Source organism: Coregonus clupeaformis, chromosome 27, assembly GCF_020615455.1.
Source record: "Coregonus clupeaformis isolate EN_2021a chromosome 27, ASM2061545v1, whole genome shotgun sequence".
Classification (NCBI taxonomy): Eukaryota; Metazoa; Chordata; class Actinopteri; order Salmoniformes; family Salmonidae; genus Coregonus; species Coregonus clupeaformis.
Window position 1 is genome coordinate 52,245,882 of NC_059218.1, and position 20,937 is coordinate 52,266,818.

Consider the following 20,937-nt stretch of genomic DNA (forward strand, 5'->3'; position numbering starts at 1 on the left):
GTGTTCTGCCATGGCCAGAGAAGAGCCCGGATCTCAATCCCATTGAGCACGTCTGGGCTGGGACGTGTTGGATCGGCGGGTGAGGGCTAGGGCCATTCCCCCCAGAAATGTCCGGGAACTTGCAGGTGCCTTGGTGGAAGAGTGGGGTAACATCTCACAGCAAGAACTGGCAAATCTGGTGCAGTCCATGAGGAGGAGATGCACTGCAGTACTTAATGCAGCTGGTGGCCACACCAGATACTGACTGTTACTTTTGATTTTGAACCCCCATTTGTTCAGGGACACATTATTCAATTTCTGTTAGTCACATGTCTGTGGAACTTGTTCAGTTTATGTCTCAGTTGTTGAATCTTATGTTCATACAAATATTTACACATGTTAAGTTTGCTGAAAATAAACGCAGTTGACAGTGAGAGGACGTTTATTTTTTGCTGAGTTTATATATATATATTAGTTTAAGAAGCAAGACATTCACAGTAACTCTCTGCCATGAATGTAAAATAGTTTTAAGATCATCTTTATTTGAGACAACTACTGATTATGTAAAAGTCGCACTACTATGCTGTGCATAACAAAACTCACTCATTTGCTTTCTTGAACCTGTAGAGTTTCTTGTTGCCATCAGCTGAAACTGCCATCATGTCTTGGGTACAGGCCGGACAGATGAATGGCCCAACGTTGCAAAGCTTGTCCTCCTCAAACTTGCAGTAGCTGTACTGCAGGAAGCTCCTTTGAAAAACATCTGCATTCACTTTGTCAATCTGGAAAATAGAAGGATTTGTCAAACTATTAACACTATCCAAGGAAATGATGGTTTAGATCCCTCAAAATCAAATCTGGACTTGGAAGCCAGTTCCACTGCTTTATTTCATTCTACCCCTGGTTTAGATGGCAGTCACATTTTTCTCATTCAACTTTGTGTTTGTACTCACCCTCCCAAAGCCCTTTGTTCTCTGGTCAAGCATTGAGGTGAACGCTCGCCTAGACATCCCTGGAGCAGTGGTCTTCATAGCTTCAAAGGATTGAAAGACATCTTGGTGGAACAGCGTCTGCATTTGCATGGTAGCCGGCCAGTACCCACTCCTCGTGTCCTTTGCTTCTGGGGTCCATTGTGTCTGACATAGGTGGCATGTCAAGACAGGCAGACGGAGATCATAATGGCCTGAAAACAGATAATAAGAGATGTGAAGTGAGCTAAATGAGAGCAAATCCAAAAACAACAAGAAATGTATTGCTTTAATGTGGTTGATATAAGTCATAAAAATTATTCCTTCATACCATTTATGCAAACAAATATGCTGGCTCTGCCAGCAGACACTGCAATGTTAACAGGGTCACAGGAGCAAACCTTTTGGGGTAGTGCTCTAGGCAAGAGGCACACCGTGGGGAGGGACAGGGGGGTCATGTCAATTTATGAAAATACACTTATATCAATTCAAGGTAAACATATACAATTGAGGAACCTACCCTGGTTGCAAATGGTGTACTTTCCATCATCAAGGAGAACAAACTGTGTTGGGGCGATGAACTTGTAAAATCCATCTACAATCGATTCCATATTGTGCAGAGGATGCTTCTTATGCAGAGATCACACTCTGTGCAAAACCACTCAAACGACATGCTATCTCTACAGCGGATGACTGCTTCTCTGCACCCATAATGACTACATGCCACGTCATGGACATTCTCAGCACCCAGCAAACTGTCAAGATTATGTGGCCTTGCTTGCCACCAACATTCTTTGGCAGTGCTTTGATGCAAACTCCAGCTGGACAATATGGATAGTTGAGCACTGCGATCCAAATCTTGAATATCCTGTAGTCTCTCCATCTCCTGAAGAATCTCCTACCGTCTCTTGCACAATTGGTGGCTGACTAAATACTTTTTTCCCCCACTGTATGTTTAAACATATTGTAATGCGTCTGCTAAATGATGTAAATGTAAATGAAACAGGCAGGGAGCAGGTCTCGAACCGTCTACCTTCTAGCCCGAAGTCCAGCGCGCCATCGACTGTACCACAAAAGCATGCTCGCGTGGCAGAGTCGATATCTGCGCTTATAAACCCAGGGTCGTTACAATATGTTGAAGCTCTACATCGTCACATTCTTGTTGTTCTTAAACAATGGAGTAATACCTTAAAATTTGGGCATTCGTGATAAAGAATAAGACAGTTGTGCTTGCCTCTGATGGCATTTACCAGTTATATTCTTCAAGAATGAAAGGGTAAATAAGGCTATATCAAGAATTGAAATTACACCCAGATCCCAGATTGTACCTTTATGGTTCCCAAATCCCAGAGTGTACCTTTATAGCTGGTATCAGGACAAGTTAGCCATTTACCTAGCAAGCACATGCTAGCAATGTTGCAAGTTCTAACAGATCGTAGATCTGCATAGTGTTAAGTTGCGTCAATTCAAATCTGGTATTGGGAACAAAAGAGGTCAACACGACTTCTAAGATATACTAGTATTTTAATTAATGCAAACACTTCAATGGTAAATATGATGTTCGTATATACGGGTCCACTGAAATACCACGCAGGGCACTCAGAGAACTGATCCATTGTTCTAAGTTCTTCTTCAAATACTCTGACAGAGATAGTTCCCGCTCCCTGCTGGCCAATCAGAGTAGAGACTGAGCGTGGTTTAGACTTACTCAGCCTATCGTTGGCGCACAGGCTGGTCCCAGCCCCTTGGCGCTTCACTGTTGCACACTGTTGCCAGGCATAAGTTGTTATCATCACAACTTGTAGAGTCAGCACCTTTTTGCAGTACACGTCCTTGAGCACGGTTTAACAAAGAGGCAGTGTGTATGTGTCTGTGAGAAATACAAGTCTGTCTCACCCTACTCCCTAACATTCCTCACATGAATCACAGCTTGTTATGTTAAACAATTTATATCAGTACAGTACAAACCTATTATGTTTAATCATTAATGCATTCTTTCTAAGCTAGGCATCACATCCAGTTATAAGAAAATAGAACCCCACAATAGCAATTAACTCAACCACGATCAGGGCTCTCCTGATTTGTAGAACTGATTCTGAACCAGTGTTTCAGCTGCTGCTGCTTCCAGCTAGCTAGACACCAAGCCACGCTAGCCACTTAGCTAGCTAGTTAATTCGTTTAGTGCTGCTTTCTAGTGGTAGATTATGTGGTAAATACGTTTGTACCCAAGCTGAACCAACGAAATATTTTGAGAAACTATCAACTCATGATGCTTAAAATTCAAATAATGACCATATATGGTTATGAACTGTAAATTAATAGTTTGCTCATTTGTGCTAGGCTAACCTTACCTTGATAGCAATCCAGTCTCCGTTCAATTTCGGAGCTCATCAGTCTCGTTTAAATTTCAGAACTCATCCGGGAAAGCAGTTTGTGCGCCGACGACACCAACGTAGATTTGACTGTGGGCACGCGAAAAGTGATTTTGACGTGTGTATTTAATGAGGTTTGAAAATTATTTCTGCCTGGTATACATACGCCGTATGAGCGACTGGGTTGATCACAAATGATCGTTACCTGCTTGGCAGTGGGCACTAATGTAACTGTGTGGCACTGAAAGAGATATTTGATATTTGACGACATGATAATGCTGGCAAAGTTGTTTTCTACTAAAATATTTCACTACTTTAGCAATGTCATCGTATTTCCAGGCACTATAGTGTAATTTAGAGGAAACAGTAGTTAGCATCCATCCAGACTGACTGGGTTTATCACCACTATGCAGTGTTGCCAGGTCTAGCTAAAATTCCATTACAATCACATATGAAAACCCGCCCCACAAGGCCTGAAAACTGAAGAAGAAAAAAAAGTGCAGCAACTGAGTTGCCACATTTATCCATGAAACCCTTTTTCCATAATGTTATCGAGCAAATTAACAAGGAATATCTATGTCATTTATAATGAAGTAGGCTAAGCAGCAAAATTCGGTTTTACATCAAAATAATAATTATTGTGAGTTTAAGAATGTCGCAAGAGAAAAGGTAAATCACCCTTATTAAACTCTCCAGATCATTTTCCGTCAATGGATGTCGATTGAACTTGTTTGGACTGCTATGATTAAACAATAAGGCCCTAGGAGGTGTGGTATATGGTCTATATACCACAGCTAAGGGCTGTTCTTTGGACATAGCCTCTAGCCATGGTATATTGGCCATATACCACAAACCCCTGAGGAGCTTTATTGCTACTATAAACTGGTTAACAATGTAATTAGTAAAAAGTATATATTTTTGTCATTCCCCCCATGGTACACAGTCTGATATACCATGGCTTTCAACCAATCAGCATTCAGGGATCAAACCACCCAGTTTATAATTGTAACTCCGCCTTGCATCATGCTTAAGAACAGCCCTTAGCCAAGAACAGCCCTTAGCCATGGTATATTGGCCATATACCACACCCCCTTGTGCTTTATTGCTTAAATAAATCCTGTTTGTGCATGTGCATAACTATAGATAAATCTGACAGGAGAGTTTGAATGATGAAAGTTGGACATTGGATCTCAATCTCTGTGCAAGAAACACTTGGACGAACTTCAAAAAACGAATGTTAGGCTATTTTCTGGCAATTGTGCCTTCATTATGTGCCAGATGTTAAGACTACAAACCGTTATAAATTGCCTATTTGCGAGACTTATTTGCTCTTTCAATAGGCATAGGCTACTGACTAAAATATGGGTTTAAAATTGCAATTCAACTTTGCCATGGTTTACTTAGTTAGATGCAGGTAGCCTATAGATCCTGAAAGGCCAACATCTCATTTCAGGGATAAGTGGAGAATGATACATTCGCGACAGTGCTGTGACCATGATCACAATTGATAACTTCCCATTTAATTAACTAAACATGGCCATTAACAATTGCATAATAACACAAGGCTACAACAAACAACGAAGTTATAGGCTATTTATTAGATATGTTTGCCAGCTCCGGGTAGGCTACACAAGTGGCACAAATTGATTTGCAATGACTCAAGTGGTATCGTCATTTCAACAGTTATTGTACTGTATTGTGTTGTACTGTATCAAATGGTAGACTCCAGTAGCCTACACTAGCATATTGATGAATAGCCTACTTGATGGCCAACAGATGCAAATGTAGCATATCATTCCACATTTAATGTAATTTTAATTGTGGACTTTTTCCCATAACAGAAGCACGCGAGGGAGTTCCAGAACTTCCATTTCACATTTCCACTCACGCAGCGCTCCAGACACTAGAACTGAGCACGAGTAAAACCCTTCGCTTGATTCGATTATCCATAGGAAAAATAGACATTAGAATGTAGTTTACTTTAAACCATCTGAGCGAATTTATCTAGAGCTCTAGTGCGCCTAAAGTCCTTTTCCAACGCGTTGTCATCGTTATATCAGTTCTAGCGCGTTTAATATGTTTTATGGAAAAAGGGTGTCTCCATAATGACCAATCTAAATTGCATACCTACAACTGGTAAAAAGTTGTCACGATGTGCGCGCGTGATGCTCTGGCTCCGTGACTCTGCTGCAACACTCTCTCAACTAGTGATGATTGTCAGCAGCAGCAGGTTACAGTTATATATATATATTAGATAAATGCCCAGCGGCCGCGGTGCAATTTAGAAGTAGCCCAAAAACCCGCCACCCACGACCAACACATTTTCACCCGCGACATAGTTTTCAAAGTAGCCCAATTTGGAAGGAAAAAACAAATATAGCAACTCCTGCCACTATGGCATGGTAAATCAGGCTTTTGTGTGTATTCATAGGTTGCACCTCCGTCACACCATGCCATGCCATGTGACGGAGGTGCAACCTATGAATACACACAAAAGCCTGATTTACCATGCACACTTATGCTCTCTTATCAGCACAAACACACTTTACATAAAACCTTTAAACATGAAACCTTGACATGAGTGAATATCTGTGTGTAACATGCTCTGACCGAAGGGCGCACAACTAAGTTATCAACTTCTGACCAAAGTAACTGTCTTTCTGGTCAGGCGCAGTCTGTGGGCAGCTACATTTGGGCTCCGGCTGTTGATTCTGATACCAGTTTCCCCCTCTCTATCTGCCTCTTGGTTCATATCCACGATAGCTATCTTTATTCAAGGAGGTCGCAGCGTGTTCCTTCAGAACCATGGCGTCAGGCGAACCAAGAGCGAAGAAACTCCGACTGTCAGATGAGAAAAAGGAGAAGAAAACTCCAGAAAAGAAGACTCCAGAGAAAACCCCGACCAAACTCGGGTAGCTATAGCTAACTAGTTAGCTGAATGCAGATCTGCTGAGCATGGCTACTGACTACACTAGTCTGGTCTGAAGCTTTAGCTTTAGCTAGTTAAATACTGTACACGTGCTTAGGCTTTATATGTTTGCCAAAACCTTGAGGCGAGGTGCTAACTTGTGAACTCTGAATCAATGAGAACTCGATCAAGCATTTAAACTGTAGCATCATTCATTCATTCATTCATAGTCTTGACAACGTCAATGGAAAGAATGTAACATCAGCTAGCTAGTTTATGCAATGCGTACATGTGTTGTCTGCTAACTGTGTGTGTGGAAGCATTATTTAGTGGTGTCAAGCCGTACTCTGCAAGAAGCTAATAGTAGGCCTACTATTGAAACAGATAAGTTAGGCTGTCAACTGAGTAAGAAATCCACAGGTTTCAGATGTTCCCTTTTTTTTGTTCAGGTTTTCGCTCTGTCACACTTTTGTTTAAAAATGGAAAAACAACAAACTTGGATGTTCTAAGTCAGTGGTTCCCAACCAGGGGTACTGGCACCCCTAGGGCTACTTGGCCTATCCACAAGGGGTACTTGAGAAGACTCATGAGACCGTAGGCCTACTGGTAAAATGCATTTGAGGGGGTACTTCAGAGGTAATCTGGGCAGAGCACAATTCAGTTGGTGGTACATTAACCGAAAAAGGTTGGGAACCACTGTTCTAAGTCCATAACAATACTTAAACCAAATCAGGAGACCACTTTTGAGGTCTGAGAAAAATGTATGAAATGTAGATTTGAGTGAGGTTACCCTTTCCCTTACAGAAAAAATCTAAAGCAATCCTATAAGTTTATCATAGACATTTATTATAAGAATATTATAGTACTCGGCTCTGCCTCTTCCCGCTGCGTTGTCCATTATTTCCAAGGTAATGTACAGAACGTTGGCATTTATCCCTTATGGATTCATACGCCTATATAGCCTATAGGCTACTGACATTACAAATAAAATAAAATTTTATTGGTCACATACACGTGTTTAGCAGATGTTATTGCGGGTGTAGCGAAATGCTTGTGCTTCTAGCTCCGACAGTGCAGTAATATCTAACAAGTAATATCTAACAATTTCACAACATATACCCAATACACACAAATCTAAGTAAGGAATAGAATTAAGAATATATACATATATGGACGAGCAATGACAGAGCGGCATGGACTAAGATACAGTAGAATAGTATAGAATACAGTATATACATATGAGATGAGTAATGCAAGATATGTAAACATTATTAAAGTGACTAGTGTTCCATTTCTTAAAGTGGCCAGTGATTTCTAGTCTATGTCTATAGGCAGCATCTAACATGCTAGTGATGGCTATTTAACAGTCTGATGGCCTTGAGATAGAAGCTGTTTTTCAGTCTCTCGGTCCCAGCTTTGATGCACCTGTACTGACCTCACCTTCTGGATGATAGCGGGGTGAACAGGCAGTGGCTCGGGTGGTTGATGTCCTTGATTATCTTTTTGGCCTTCCTGTGACATCGGGTGCTGTAGGTGTCCTGGAGGGTGGGTAGTTTGCCCCCGGTAATGCTTTGGGCAGACCGCACCACCCTCTGGAGAGCCCTGCGGTTGTGGGCGGTGCAGTTGCCTGACAGGATGCTCTCAATTGTGCATCTGTAAAAGTTTGTGAGGGTTTTAGGTGCCAAGCCAAATTTCTACAGCCTCCTGAGGTTGAAGAGGCTCTGTTGCACCTTCTTCACCACACTGTCTGTGTGGGTGGACCATTTCAGTTGGTCAGTGATGTGTACGCCAAGGGACTTGAAGCTATCCACCTTCTCCACTGCGGTCCCGTCGATGTGGATAGGGGGGTGCACCCTCTGCTGTTTCCTGAAGTCCACGATCATCTCCTTTGTTTTGTTGATGTTGAGTGAGAGGTTATTTTCCTGGCACAACACTCCCAGAGCCCTCACCTCCTCCATGTAGGCTGTCTCGTCATTGTTGGTAATCAAGCCTACTACTGTTGTGTTGTCTGCAAACTTGATGATTGAGTTGGAGGCGTGCTTGGCCACACAGTAATGGGTGAACAGGGAGTACAGGAGTGGGCTGAGCACGCAACCTTGTGGGGCCCCAGTGTTGAGGATCAGCGAAGTGGAGGTGTTGTTTCCTACCTTCACCACCTGGGGGCGGCCCGTCAGGAAGTCCAGGACCCAGTTGCACAGGGCGGGGTTCAGACCCAGGGCCTCGAGCTTAATGATGGGCTTGGTGTTGAATGCTGAGCTATAGTCAATGAACACCATTCTCACATGGGTATTCCTCTTGTCCAGATGGGATAGGGCAGTGTGATGGCGATTGCATCGTCTGTGGATCTATTGGGGTGGTAAGCAAATTGAAGTGGGTCTAGGGTGAGAGGTAAGGTAGAGGTGATATGATCCTTGACTAGTCTCTCAAAGCACTTCATGATGACAGAGGTGAGCGCTACAGGGCGATAGTCATTTAGTTCAGTTACCTTTGCTTTCTTGGGTACAAGAACAGTGGTGGCCATCTTGAAGCATGTGGGCACAGCAGACTGGGATAGGGAGAGATTGAATATGTCCGTAAACACACCAGCCAGCTGGTCTGCGCATGCTCAGAGGACGCGGCTAGGGATGCCGTCTGGGCCGGCAGCCTTGCGAGGGTTAACACGCTTAAATGTCTTACTCACGTTGGCCATGGATAAGGGAGTCCTTGGTAGTGGGCCGCGTTCGTGGCACTGTGTTATCCTCAAATAATTATTGAACAGTTCATCAAGCAAAGAAGATTCAATTACTGAATAAATAAATATATAGGCCTATCAATGACAATGTAGATTATACGATTTGGCTTCATTGTTGTTCTTGGACCTCGTTATCTGTGGGTGAGTATTGGTTTAAGTGGGACACTTAAGCTTTGTAATGGATATCTTTACATGTGTACAATAACATAACCAACAATCAATGACTGTGTGTTAGTGAGGAAGCATGTGATGATAAAAAACGGATTCAATAGGTGTGCTGTCATCATTGTGGGCATGGCATCCCGTGTAATGACACGTGTCTCTAGAGTCATGGTATGGAAAATGACAGGGTTCTGAGGTAAATAATGTTAAGGTTATAAAAAACTAAGGAAGGATATTCAGTGTCTCATTACAACATATTTTGTAATGGGATGTAATTGTAAGTCAAAATGACTAAATGGTTTCCTTACTACTCACACCTTTTTAGAATATTGACATTTTGACTGTCCCAGTATGCCATTCGCCTACTGTCAAACCGGGACACTCCTCTAGGCCATTTGAATGCAGAAAAAATATTTCAGAGGACTTTGAAATACCAGTGCTGTATATTCATGGATGCCAAGGGAAGCCAGGCTTCCCAAAAAATTGACCAAGAAAGAAAGAAAAAATTGAAAATAATGTATTTTTCGTCTCTGTGTTTTCATAATCTTCCTTCAATTCGCAAGAGGCTGAATGTATCTCACCGGTGAAAGCATCAGAGCGAGCGAAACAGTGCCCCTCTGTCTCTGTAGGTGTAGGCCATCTATCTGATTCTGTCTGGTCATAAAAAGTATGACATTGTTGCCGCCCGTAGCATTGAATGCAAGAGAAGCAAGCCAGCGAGCATTTGGCCTCCCTTGATAAAAAAATTAAGTATAAAATAATAGTCAATCATCGTTGAGCTAAACTGAGTGTCAAGGGAAGCCAGTTTGGATTTGGCTTCATTCCTATCACATCGAGAAATACGTCATTGACAGAAACAACTTAAATTGTTGCATCTCGTTGTTGTTGTCCTTGTATCTTTTAGTTGTCACTGTATTAGACTAAGCATAGGTGATTGATAGTGTTGAAATGGTGCTGGAGTAGTGGAGGCAGCTCCTGGTTTCTTTGCGACTTGCGGTAACTCTCCGTGGTTCTAAATCAATAGTTGTTTAGGAGTCCAAAAATGTCAGAAACATTAACTTGCTTGGCCATGCTGTAGGTCATATAACTGGTTGTTACATGCAATATGCTTTGTGGACTTCACCAGACAGAGGTTGCTCTCTGGTTTTCTTATGAAAAAAAGGTGTGGTTGAATTTATTCTGCCACTGTGTCTTGTTAATGTCTCGGCCTTAGGCCTATATATCACAGTCACAAGGCATATGAACTAACAGGTTATAGAGCAAACAATGCATTTATCACAACACACAGGTTGTAATATAGCTTTTTCTTCTGGCTTGGCTTCCCCAGTGATTTTACCCACCACTGCCACTGTGAAATACATGTTTTCGTAACAGAAATCAATTTTCTAAATACACTGAACAAAAATATAAACGCAACATGCAACAATTTCAAAGATTTTACTGAGTTACAGTTCACATAAGGAAATCAGTCAATTGAAATAAATTCATTATGCTGTAATCTATGGATTTCACATGACTGGGAATACAGATATGCATCTGTTGGTCACAGATACCTTAAAAAAAAAAAGTTAGAGCGTGGATCAGAAAACCAGTCAATATCTGGTGTGACCACCATTTTCTTCATGCAGCACGACACATCTCCTTCGCATAGAGTTGATCAGGCTGTTGATTGTGGCCTGTGCGAAGTTGCTGGATATTTGAGGGAACTGGAACAAGCTGTTGTACATGTCGATCCAGAGCATCCCAAACATGCTCAATGGGTGACATGTCTGGTGAGAATGCAGGCCATGGAAGAACTGGGACATTTTCAGCTTCCAGGAATTGTGTACAGATCTTTGCGACATGGAGCCGTGCATTATCATGCTGAAACATGAGGTGATAAATGGCAAGACAATGGGCCTCAGGTTCTCGTCACGGTATCTCTGTGCATTGAAATTGCCACCGATAAAATGCAATTGTGTTCGTTGTCCGTAGCTTATGCCTGCCCATACCATAACCCCTCCACCACCATGGTGCACTCTGTTCACAACGTTGACATCAGCAAACCACTCGCCCACACAATGCCATACACGCTGTCTGCCATCTGCCTGGTACAGTTGAAACCGGGATTCATTCGTGAAGACCACAGTTCTCCAGCTTGCCAGTGGCCGTCGAAGGTGAGCATTTGCTCACTGAAGTCGGTTACCACGGCGAACTGCAGTCAGTTCAAGACCCTGGCGATGACGACGAGCACGCAGATGAGCTTCACTGAAACGGTTTCTGACAGTTTGTACAGAAAGTCTTCGGTTGTGCAATCCCACAGTTTCATCAGCTGTCCGGGAGGCTGGTCTCAGACGATCCCGCAGGTGAAGAAGCCGTATGTGGAGGGGCTGGCGTGGTTACATGTTACACTGTCTTAAACTTTCCAAATGTTGACAAAACAAAATAGGCTAGACAAGGTGGGATCTTTTTGTGTCTGTAAAATTTATTATGCAAGAATTGGCTGTGGAAACACCTTTATGTGCAAATATTGATATAATAACCATCATATTGAAGTAAACTTGGAGTCATGCAATATGTTGTTTTAGCCTAGGCAGCCGATAGTGGGCGCTAGGATTGATGTGCCCAGCCGTTAATACACTCCTGTCCCCCGTGGGCCGGCTCGTACATAAAGAATCCTCCATTCAGGCTGCAAAGGCATCATTTCCCTCCTTAACTAGCTTTAATGGCGGGCCGTCTGAAAAAAACTGGAAAAATATGTATACTGTCTTAATAAAACACTATTTACCACCACCATTTAAAGATTTTCGGACAATTTAGGATGTTGCACACCGCGTTGAGGCAAGGTTGTGAAACATCCTAAGTTGTCTGAAAAATCCGAAAATGGTGGTGGAATTTTTTTTAAAGATGGTACACGTTTTTTAAAAAAAAATCAGACGGCACGCCATTAAAGCACGGTATTTGTGAGCTGTTGGCTAGAGCACATGTGCAAAGACCAGAGTGCAGAAAATAGGGAGAAAACGATCAGTAACTTGAAAATGCGATGGAAACCCATTTCCTTGTATTTTCTATTCGGTACATGGGAATTTAACTGCCAAAGTTATTTTGATGTGCACTACTAGCTATTGAGTATCATAATGGTGGAGAACGAGCGGAGGGGGTTGCGCTGTTATTCAAAAACATTTCCCAATGTTGACAGGTCTGCTATTTGTATGTTGAAACACATCTGTGTAGGCTACATTTTGTTGTTGGTGACCCTGCATGCAGAAAACACAATCTTTAAGCTAAGACTGAAAGGTTTTGAACTTAAATTTACAGTAGAGGGCAGAGACCCGTGTGGGACAGAGTTAAGGTTTTGCTTCATGGTCCTTAAAGGCATTGGCCTTCTTGCCTGTAAGTGAGGATTTTGCCATAGTCTCTCGGCTATAGAGGGTACCCATCAATTCCAACACCTTTTTGGGGTTGAGCCTTGCCACAAATTTTATTTATTTATTTGGATTTTGGAGCCCTCTTCCAGTTCATCCTATAGAAAACATATAGGCCTATCATACATCGTATGTTCAGGCATGAGGTCACCTTTCCAATAATGAGAATAAATGTATCCTTGTTAATGTTTTTAAACGTGTTTATGTTATTCACAATGCACCTATTCACAGTTGGCTAGTTAATATAAAAATCATGGAAATGAGGGAGGAAAAGGATTAGGGATAGGTCAATTTCAACTATCTCATATGTATTGTGAATGTAAGAATTACTTCTGCCATTCACAATACTGTATGCACAATAGGGATGAGTAAGATAGGTGACTGATGCTTACTCAACATTTTTTTCCTTTCCCTCCCAAGCACCTGCACTTCTTTGAGGACTGATGGATGCTCTACAAAACACAATTGTTAGATTTAGTAATAATAATATATAGTAATTTTAAAACTGGTGAACACATTGCATTTTGGAGAAACTGACTAATAAATGAAAGACAAAAGTAGTGCATCAGGCTACAATAACATTTGAAGAAATTCTATTCATTATACCACAGCATTGTTGAATACTCGATTCTGATTGGCTAGAAGGGCATTCTAGAATGCACATTAAAACCAGATTACCGGAGAGTTGGAAAAGATATCAGGACACCTTGCAATCATGACGCAGTATGTGTCTACACATGCAGACTGTACTTGCTACAAAGTTACAGAAAGCTAAACCCACAACTACACAAACTGAAATTGGATACATTGTAAACGCAGGTCCAACGAGGAAAGAATTTAGCTAGCTAGATTAGATTTGTTTTTCCAGAGACCTATTTTTTTGGAGCATCTGATGATGACCTAATGTGGTGAGTGATGAACATGAATTTCTCTGGTCCCTACTGCTGCAGTCATGACACAAGTGGCACTATGCTATCAAATCAAATTGTATTTGTCACATGCGCCTAATACAACAGGTGTATACCTTACCGTGAAATGCTTACTTACAAGCCCTTAAACAACAATGTAGTTTTAAGAAAATATAGTTAATAAAATATTTACTAAATAAACTAAAGTTAAAAAGTAACACAATAAAATAACAATAATTAGGGACCAGCTGTTTTCAGCAACAGGTATTTTTTTGGGGTTGTCATATTGGCAGGTTTGCTTGCAACAAACTATTTAGCTAGCTTCTAGCCTAGTCTTTGATATGCAATGCGATCTCCTCCTAATTAACAGTCAGTGTTGACGAGTTTCCTGACGAGAAGGCAAACTTTTCTAGCTATGCCAGACAAAATCGGGCAGTATCAGCTCATTGTTATGGATGTATCGTAATGAATGTCAATAGAAAACACCTACTTTGTTGTTATTCTGGCTGCAGAGGTCTTGACTGTGTTAGCCGTAGCTAGCTGGCTAGCTAGCAAGCAAGGGATAGGAATGTTGCCAGCGAGCATGGCAACGGAACATAAAGAACGGACAACGTGGTCGCGTCCATAAATATTGAACTAATCGAACAAACGACTGGGTTGCGTTTCTAGCAACCAAAATATGAGAAAGTTTGAATTCGCTTATGTAAATGAAAATATCAACAACAAAATTATACAGGTAAAAATGTGCTTAGTATTGTTTTCTTTGGCAACTGTGGTATAAGCGGGACAACCAGCTTAAACAAACGCAAGGGAATAAACTTTGCTGTTATTCTGGCTGCAGAGGTAGTGACTGTGTAGCCGTAGCAAGTTGGCTAGCTAGCAGCAAGCAAGGGTTAAGAATGTTGCCACTGAGCATGGCAACCGAACATAAAGAATGAACAACTGGATCGCGTCTGTAAATATCGAACTGATCGAACCAAAAGACGAAAAAGTATGAATTAACTTATGGAAATGGCAACGAAAAATAATTATTTATACCAGTAAATGTGTGCTTTCATATTGTTTTCTTTGGCAACTGTGGTATAAGTGGAATAAACACCTCCGTTCTGTACATTACCTTGGAAAAATGAACTCTGCAAAGGGACTCGGCTCCAAGGTAATGTACAGAACGCCGGCGTTTATCCCTTACTTATCCTACATAGTGATTCAAGATGAAGTGCTACATGTGCCTGACTAGGCTACTCTTATACAATTCTAAATAGCCAAAATAGCTACTAAAAACAATTTGTATAAAGGTATTAATTATCATCTTATCTCATAAATACATTTTCATCATGTAATTCTCAACATATCCCTAACAACAGCAAGTTACAATGTTCCCCTTTATACACTCTGTGTGAACATTCATTGGAGTCCGCTCTGTCGCCACGACTACGACTATGAAAGCCAAATGACCAATATTCTAGAACACGTATGTGCATACACATACACGTTTTGGACTCTGATAAACCCTTTACACTTCAGCTTTATTGTATTTTCCCCTACTGTAGGGGAAATTAATCGATTATGCATAAGTACAATAGCTTTGGTCCAGTTTTTTGCAAGTACTCATTAAATTGTTGCTAGTGGTTGTACTAAATGACCCTCTAATTACACAAGTTGCATTTGTTTACATTGTGAGCCTAGCTAGTTAATGTAGCTAGCTAGTAGTAGTAGCTTCTTGACTTCATAAATCTTAGTAAAATAACCAGTGGTGTATAGTCGAGGCCATACAGTGAGGGAAAAAAGTATTTGATTCCCTGCTGATTTTGTACGTTTGCCCACTGACAAAGACATGATCAGTCTATAATTTTAATGGTAGGTTTATTTGAACAGTGAGAGACAGAATAACAACAAAAAAATCCAGAAAGACGCATGTCAAAAATGTTATAAATTGATTTGTATTTTAATGAGGGAAATAAGTATTTGACCCCTCTGCAAAACATGACTTAGTACTTGGTGGCAAAACCCTTGTTGGCAATCACAGAGGTCTGACGTTTCTTGTAGTTGGCCACCAGGTTTGCACACATCTCAGGAGGGATTTTGTCCCACTCCTCTTTGCAGATCTTCTCCAAGTCATTAAGGTTTCGAGCCTGACGTTTGGCAACTCAAACCTTCAGCTCCCTCCACAGATTTTCTATGGGATTAAGGTCTGGAGACTGGCTAGGCCACTCCAGGACCTTAATGTGCTTCTTCTTGAGCCACTCCTTTGTTGCCTTGGCCTTGTGTTTTGGGTCATTGTCATGCTGGAATACCCATCCACAACCCATTTTCAATGCCCTGGCTGAGGGAAGGAGGTTCTCACCCAAGATTTGACGGTACATGGCCCCGTCCATCGTCCCTTTGATGCAGTGAAGTTGTCCTGTCCCCTTAGCAGAAAAACACCCCCAAAGCATAATGTTTACACCTCCATGTTTGACGGTGGGGATGGTGTTCTTGGGGTCATAGGCAGCATTCCTCCTCCTCCAAACACGGCGAGTTGAGTTGATGCCAAAGAGCTCGATTTTGGTCTCATCTGACCACAACACTTTCACCCAGTTCTCCTCTGAATCATTCAGATGTTCATTAGCAAACTTCAGACGGGCCTGTATATGTGCTTTCTTGAACAGGGGGACCTTGCGGGCGTTGCAGGATTTCAGTCCTTCACGGCGTAATGTGTTACCAATTGTTTTCTTGGTGACTATGGTCCCAGCTGCCTTGAGATCATTGACAAGATCCTCCCGTGTAGTTCTGGGCTGATTCCTCACCGTTCTCATGATCATTGCAACTACACGAGGTGAGATCTTGCATGGAGCCCCAGGCCGAGGGAGATTGACAGTTATTTTGTGTTTCTTCCATTTGCGAATAATCGCACCAACTCTTGTCACCTTCTCACCAAGCTGCTTGGCGATGGTCTTGTAGCCCATTCCAGCCTTGTGTAGGTCTACAATCTTGTCCCTGACATCCTTGGAGAGCTCTTTGGTCTTGGCCATGGTGGAGAGTTTGGAATCTGATTGATTGATTGCTTCTGTGGACAGGTGTCTCTTTATACAGGTAACAAGCTGAGATTAGGAGCACTGTTCAAATAAACCTACCATTAAAATTATAGACTGATCATTTATTTGTCATTGGGCAAACGTACAAAATCAGCAGGGGATCAAATACTTTTTTCCCTCACTGTATGCAACCAAAATCAATTTCATTTCTCATTATTTCAATTCACAAGATGGGATGAATGTATGCGTGTTTTAATCGGCATATGCTTGCTTCAATTATGACCTCACGCCGATTTTCAGATCATCAGAGTACAGTGTTTACATGACTAATGCCATACTCGGCCTTCTACCATAATCAGTTTAATATTAAATGATTAGTGTGCATTTAAACGTACTCAATTGATTTCAAAGGAAGCATTTCCTCAACGGCTGACGGCAATGGCGGACGCCCGATGGCTATATAGTGTAGCAGGGCTGTTAGGCTGGTGCAGCCCATGTGTATTTTGATATGTAGCTGTGCGTGCTCTGACATGCACCAGCCACGTTGTGTGCGCGAGCGTTGCAAAATCAATTTACACATGTTATTCAATAATTTCATCCAAACTTCTCGCGAGCGTTAACGAGCGTCTGCGTAGCCAGGCACTAAAATAGAACTTAGTTCTAGTTTAGACGCTTGACGCGCTGCAAGTCCCGCCTCTTCTTCTTCTTCATGATATCATAGGTGTCCACAAACAAACGTTTAAAGTGCATACCACCACCTACTGTGCTGGAATGTACGATCAATAATGATTTGCCCAATTCTGTACTACCATGAAAATATGATTCAAAACCCAATAAATCCCTACTAACTTCTACCACAAACTCCCCCCAAAAAACTTCCCAACCCCCCACCGCATTAAACTGTATCTATATCATGCTGAAACTCTGCACCTGGCATCCACCAAATGCTGCACTGTTGTCACCTCCACAATTACAGCACCTTCACATTGCTTCCACATTCACCGTAATCATATTCCCCTCCACACTTGCCACATTTTATTTCCTTTACACTGAGCAGCTACGTGTCCCATGCTTTGGCATTTAAAACACTGCGGTGCATATGGGACAAATTCTCTAACATTTAAACTATGAAATCCTATTTGTACTTTTCCTGGCAAAACTTTCTGAAACCTTAATCACTGATAAGCTTACACTTCTTTGACCCTCTTTCCTACTGATCAACATTTTGGCCTCAATCACTCTGCGTCCCTAAACATTTTCTTTAATATCATCTGTGGACATAGATGTTAGGACAAGTCCAGCCTCTCCCATCTCGTTATTGGTTTTTAGGAGCATATACCCACGTGGGTGATTGAAAGATGAACAAGGTCCACACTCCAGTCCAGTTGGTTGCAGTAATGCACCTTATAGTTGGTTGCCAACCACCATATAAAATTCGCAGAAGAAGATTGAACAAGGAGAGCTTAATAGAAATTAACTAGGTTTTCCCTTTTCATCTGTGGATTAATTGTTGGGAGTAGAGAACGCTTGATTTTGTGTGGCTCAAAATGGGTCGATATTCTACAAAGATCCATAATTTTTATTTTATTTCAGGTAAAATAACAACCCAATGTTTATATCCCAGGACAAATTAGCTAGCAACAGCAAGGTAGCAAGCTAAATGTGTTTCTACCAGTCCCCAAATTAATATAGTTGGTTCAGAGTTGGTTTTGATATTTCAACCTGCATGTCCTGATCACATAAGATGTGGATGGTCAAAATCAAAATGCGCACGCGCGTGGCCGGTGTAGTCAGCATGTGAAGTTATCTGCGATCATAGTGGGTTAGGGGTCAGAGGTAGGGGCTCAATACCCTGTCACCAAAGTCTCGGTCTGTCTGTGACTGTAAATCCTTGAAGCACCGACGAATCTAATGTTTAGTCTGAGGCTGAGTAGCGCTTTCCTCAACACAAGTTCAATGTCACTGTCGTGTCATCGGGAGCTACTCACACCGCTAGCTCGGCGTCTAGGCTTGCTAACGTCAGCTAATTATAATTACAGAAAATGTGTCTTCGGAGTTGGTCTGATAACGACTTGAACAAAGGGCCTACCGTTATTTAGTAAATACATGCATGCATGCCTCCCGCGTGTTCACAATTGAATCGTTGCATCATTATTATACGCTATTTTCTAAAGACAAACATATCCCTCTAATTTAGCCAGCTAACGTTAGCTATTCTGATACTTTGTGTGGGAGTTCTCCTATCGGGAAAGTGTCTGAATATGATATCTGTGCACATTTGTCTCACACATTACGCTGTAATAATGAGCCCCATGGAGACAAAATAGTGAAGCTCACCAATCACAGAGCCAGACAGCAGTACTTTGTCCCTCCCTCTTCTCGCATAGCCTATCAGACCAGCTCGAAAGGAGGGGTCGGGCTTTCAGACGAAAATCGATTCAAGCATTCATCAAGGGAGGTTGAAACCCGAGGTTTGGGGACGAAGAGTCCTTTTTGGCTGGTTAGTCTGAGGCGGCCAACAGGTCTGTTACACAGAGTTAAACTGTTTCTGAGACAAACAGACGTACACCATGCCAGCAGCAAGGTAAGGACACACTAGACTTTGGAGAGGACCTGATGTGCATTGTGTTATATAGTCTGTACAGTGCATGGTTCAATGCTGAGGTGTTGGTCTATATAGTGGATGGTAGGATGCAAATGTGGTATAGACTATGCATAGACTGTTCAGTGGATAGTAGGTTGTGGTTGTCTGTTTAGTGGATGGTAGGATGCTGAAATAATGGTGTAGCTGGTATGGTGGTAGGGAAATTGGCTCACCACTGTAATCATAAGGGAGCATATAGAGAGCTTGTTCAGTAGGAACCTGTGTGCATTAAGGGTGGGGCGTCAGTGAAACACTGATCATTATTTTATTAAGAACGGGCCAACTCCCTAGAGGCCTATTAACATAGTGTATTAATGAAGGCTAGAGTAAGTTAGAACATTTTATTAAAGTGTCACTCCACAATGATACAATTGAGAATACAAAATACAGATTTTTTTAAACTACATTATGGACCACTCAAATAGAGTTTTGAGACACTCAAAAACAATCATAATCAAACATGGTGCATATTTCCTTTAGCGTCATCTATAATACATTTTATTCTCTATAGTATACATTAGTATCAGTTATTATACATTATGTCATTTATACACATGTATGCAAAACAAAAACAAAAAGTACAGTAGATAAAAGGACATTTAGGCACTTGTAAAGAAACGTCTCCGTTGGAGGATCGTGTTACCTGATACATTTTCACACTTTCTACAAGGCTATATGCAGGAAGCAAACAGTCAAAACAGGGGGGGAATAACCTGAACTTGTCCATCAAGAAACATTTGTTTTCGTTGCAAAACGTTTTCTGTTGCAAAACATTTCGCTATGGTGTGCAGTGTGCACTAATGAATACACCCCAGATGTACAGTAGCGAGAGAGAGTTCAACAAGGTTCACCCTGACCCTGCACAGCCTGTCCACTTTTATTTGTTTTGGTCTTGAATATTATACCTAAGCCGTGTGTGTGTGTGTGTGTGTGTGTGTGTGTGTGTGTACTGAAGCCTGATTTAATATGCGTATCACTCTGACACTGTGTCCCTCAGCAGTGTCAGTCTTTTGACCCGCAGCTGAAACTCTCTCACACACACGCAGGCAGGTCTGTTTGTTCAAGTCAGTTCTGTTTTACTATTGGGTCCCAGAGGGGGAGGAGAGGTGGGTAGGAGAGATGTTGGTTTAGAAACATATTTGGGATAACGCTTGTCACAAGACTACAACTGTTACAAAATCAAGCTTTGTGTTCAACTCATCCCTGGAAGACACACACAAGCATGCGTGCACACACACACACTGCTGTCCTCCTGATGGTGCCTTTAAGTGAAATATGTCATGTGATGATGCATGAATGAATATAGGTCTTCTATCACATCTCTGTTAACACCATCTGTGTTCACAGTCCATATTCTCACCTATTGACGTTATGTAGCGCGCCAGACTGTTTAGGCCTACCTATTATCCTGCCGTCGCGTGAATGGTACACATATCTATGCGGTCAATGGAACGCATAGACTGTTATTCCACCATTTTCTGATGATTTGTAACAATACAAAAGTAATGTGATTGATATTAATCTGTATGTGTGTGTTTTACAGCCCTAATTCTCTGTTCGGGATGGGGAACCCCCTTCTGGACATCTCAGCCGTCGTGGACAAGGACTTCCTGGATAAGTGAGTCATTGGGTACGGGGCTTAGGTGGCTTTCACAGCTAGATCGTTTGTACCCCCTATGTTTGGTTTGTTTGTACAGGTGTGAACACTATCCACATTCTGATGTGCACCAAACAAGTGCAGAGTAGTTGCATTATTATATTAAAAGAGTAGTTCACTCAAAAAGTGTTGTCTCAGGCCAATTCCATTCGTACCATGGTGCCGTTCGCTGCAGGTCAGAACACAGCCC

At 41.8% G+C, this 20,937-nt stretch overlaps 1 protein-coding gene across 2 annotated transcripts in view; it reads left to right on the forward strand.

The window, feature by feature from the left end:
- Positions 1-6,028: 6,028 nt before the first annotated feature.
- Positions 6,029-20,937, forward strand: part of LOC121553487 (adenosine kinase) — a 40,536-nt gene continuing 25,627 nt past the window's right edge. The window contains exons 1-2 of one of the 2 annotated variants that reach the window (XM_041866621.1): positions 6,029-6,231; positions 20,634-20,708. In XM_041866621.1, coding sequence (XP_041722555.1) covers positions 6,125-6,231; positions 20,634-20,708 — 182 coding nt within the window. In that variant the 5' untranslated portion in view covers positions 6,029-6,124. Of the gene's footprint in view, positions 6,232-18,908; positions 19,031-20,633; positions 20,709-20,937 lie in introns of those variants that run through there. The other variant, XM_041866622.1, reaches the window with a different exon arrangement.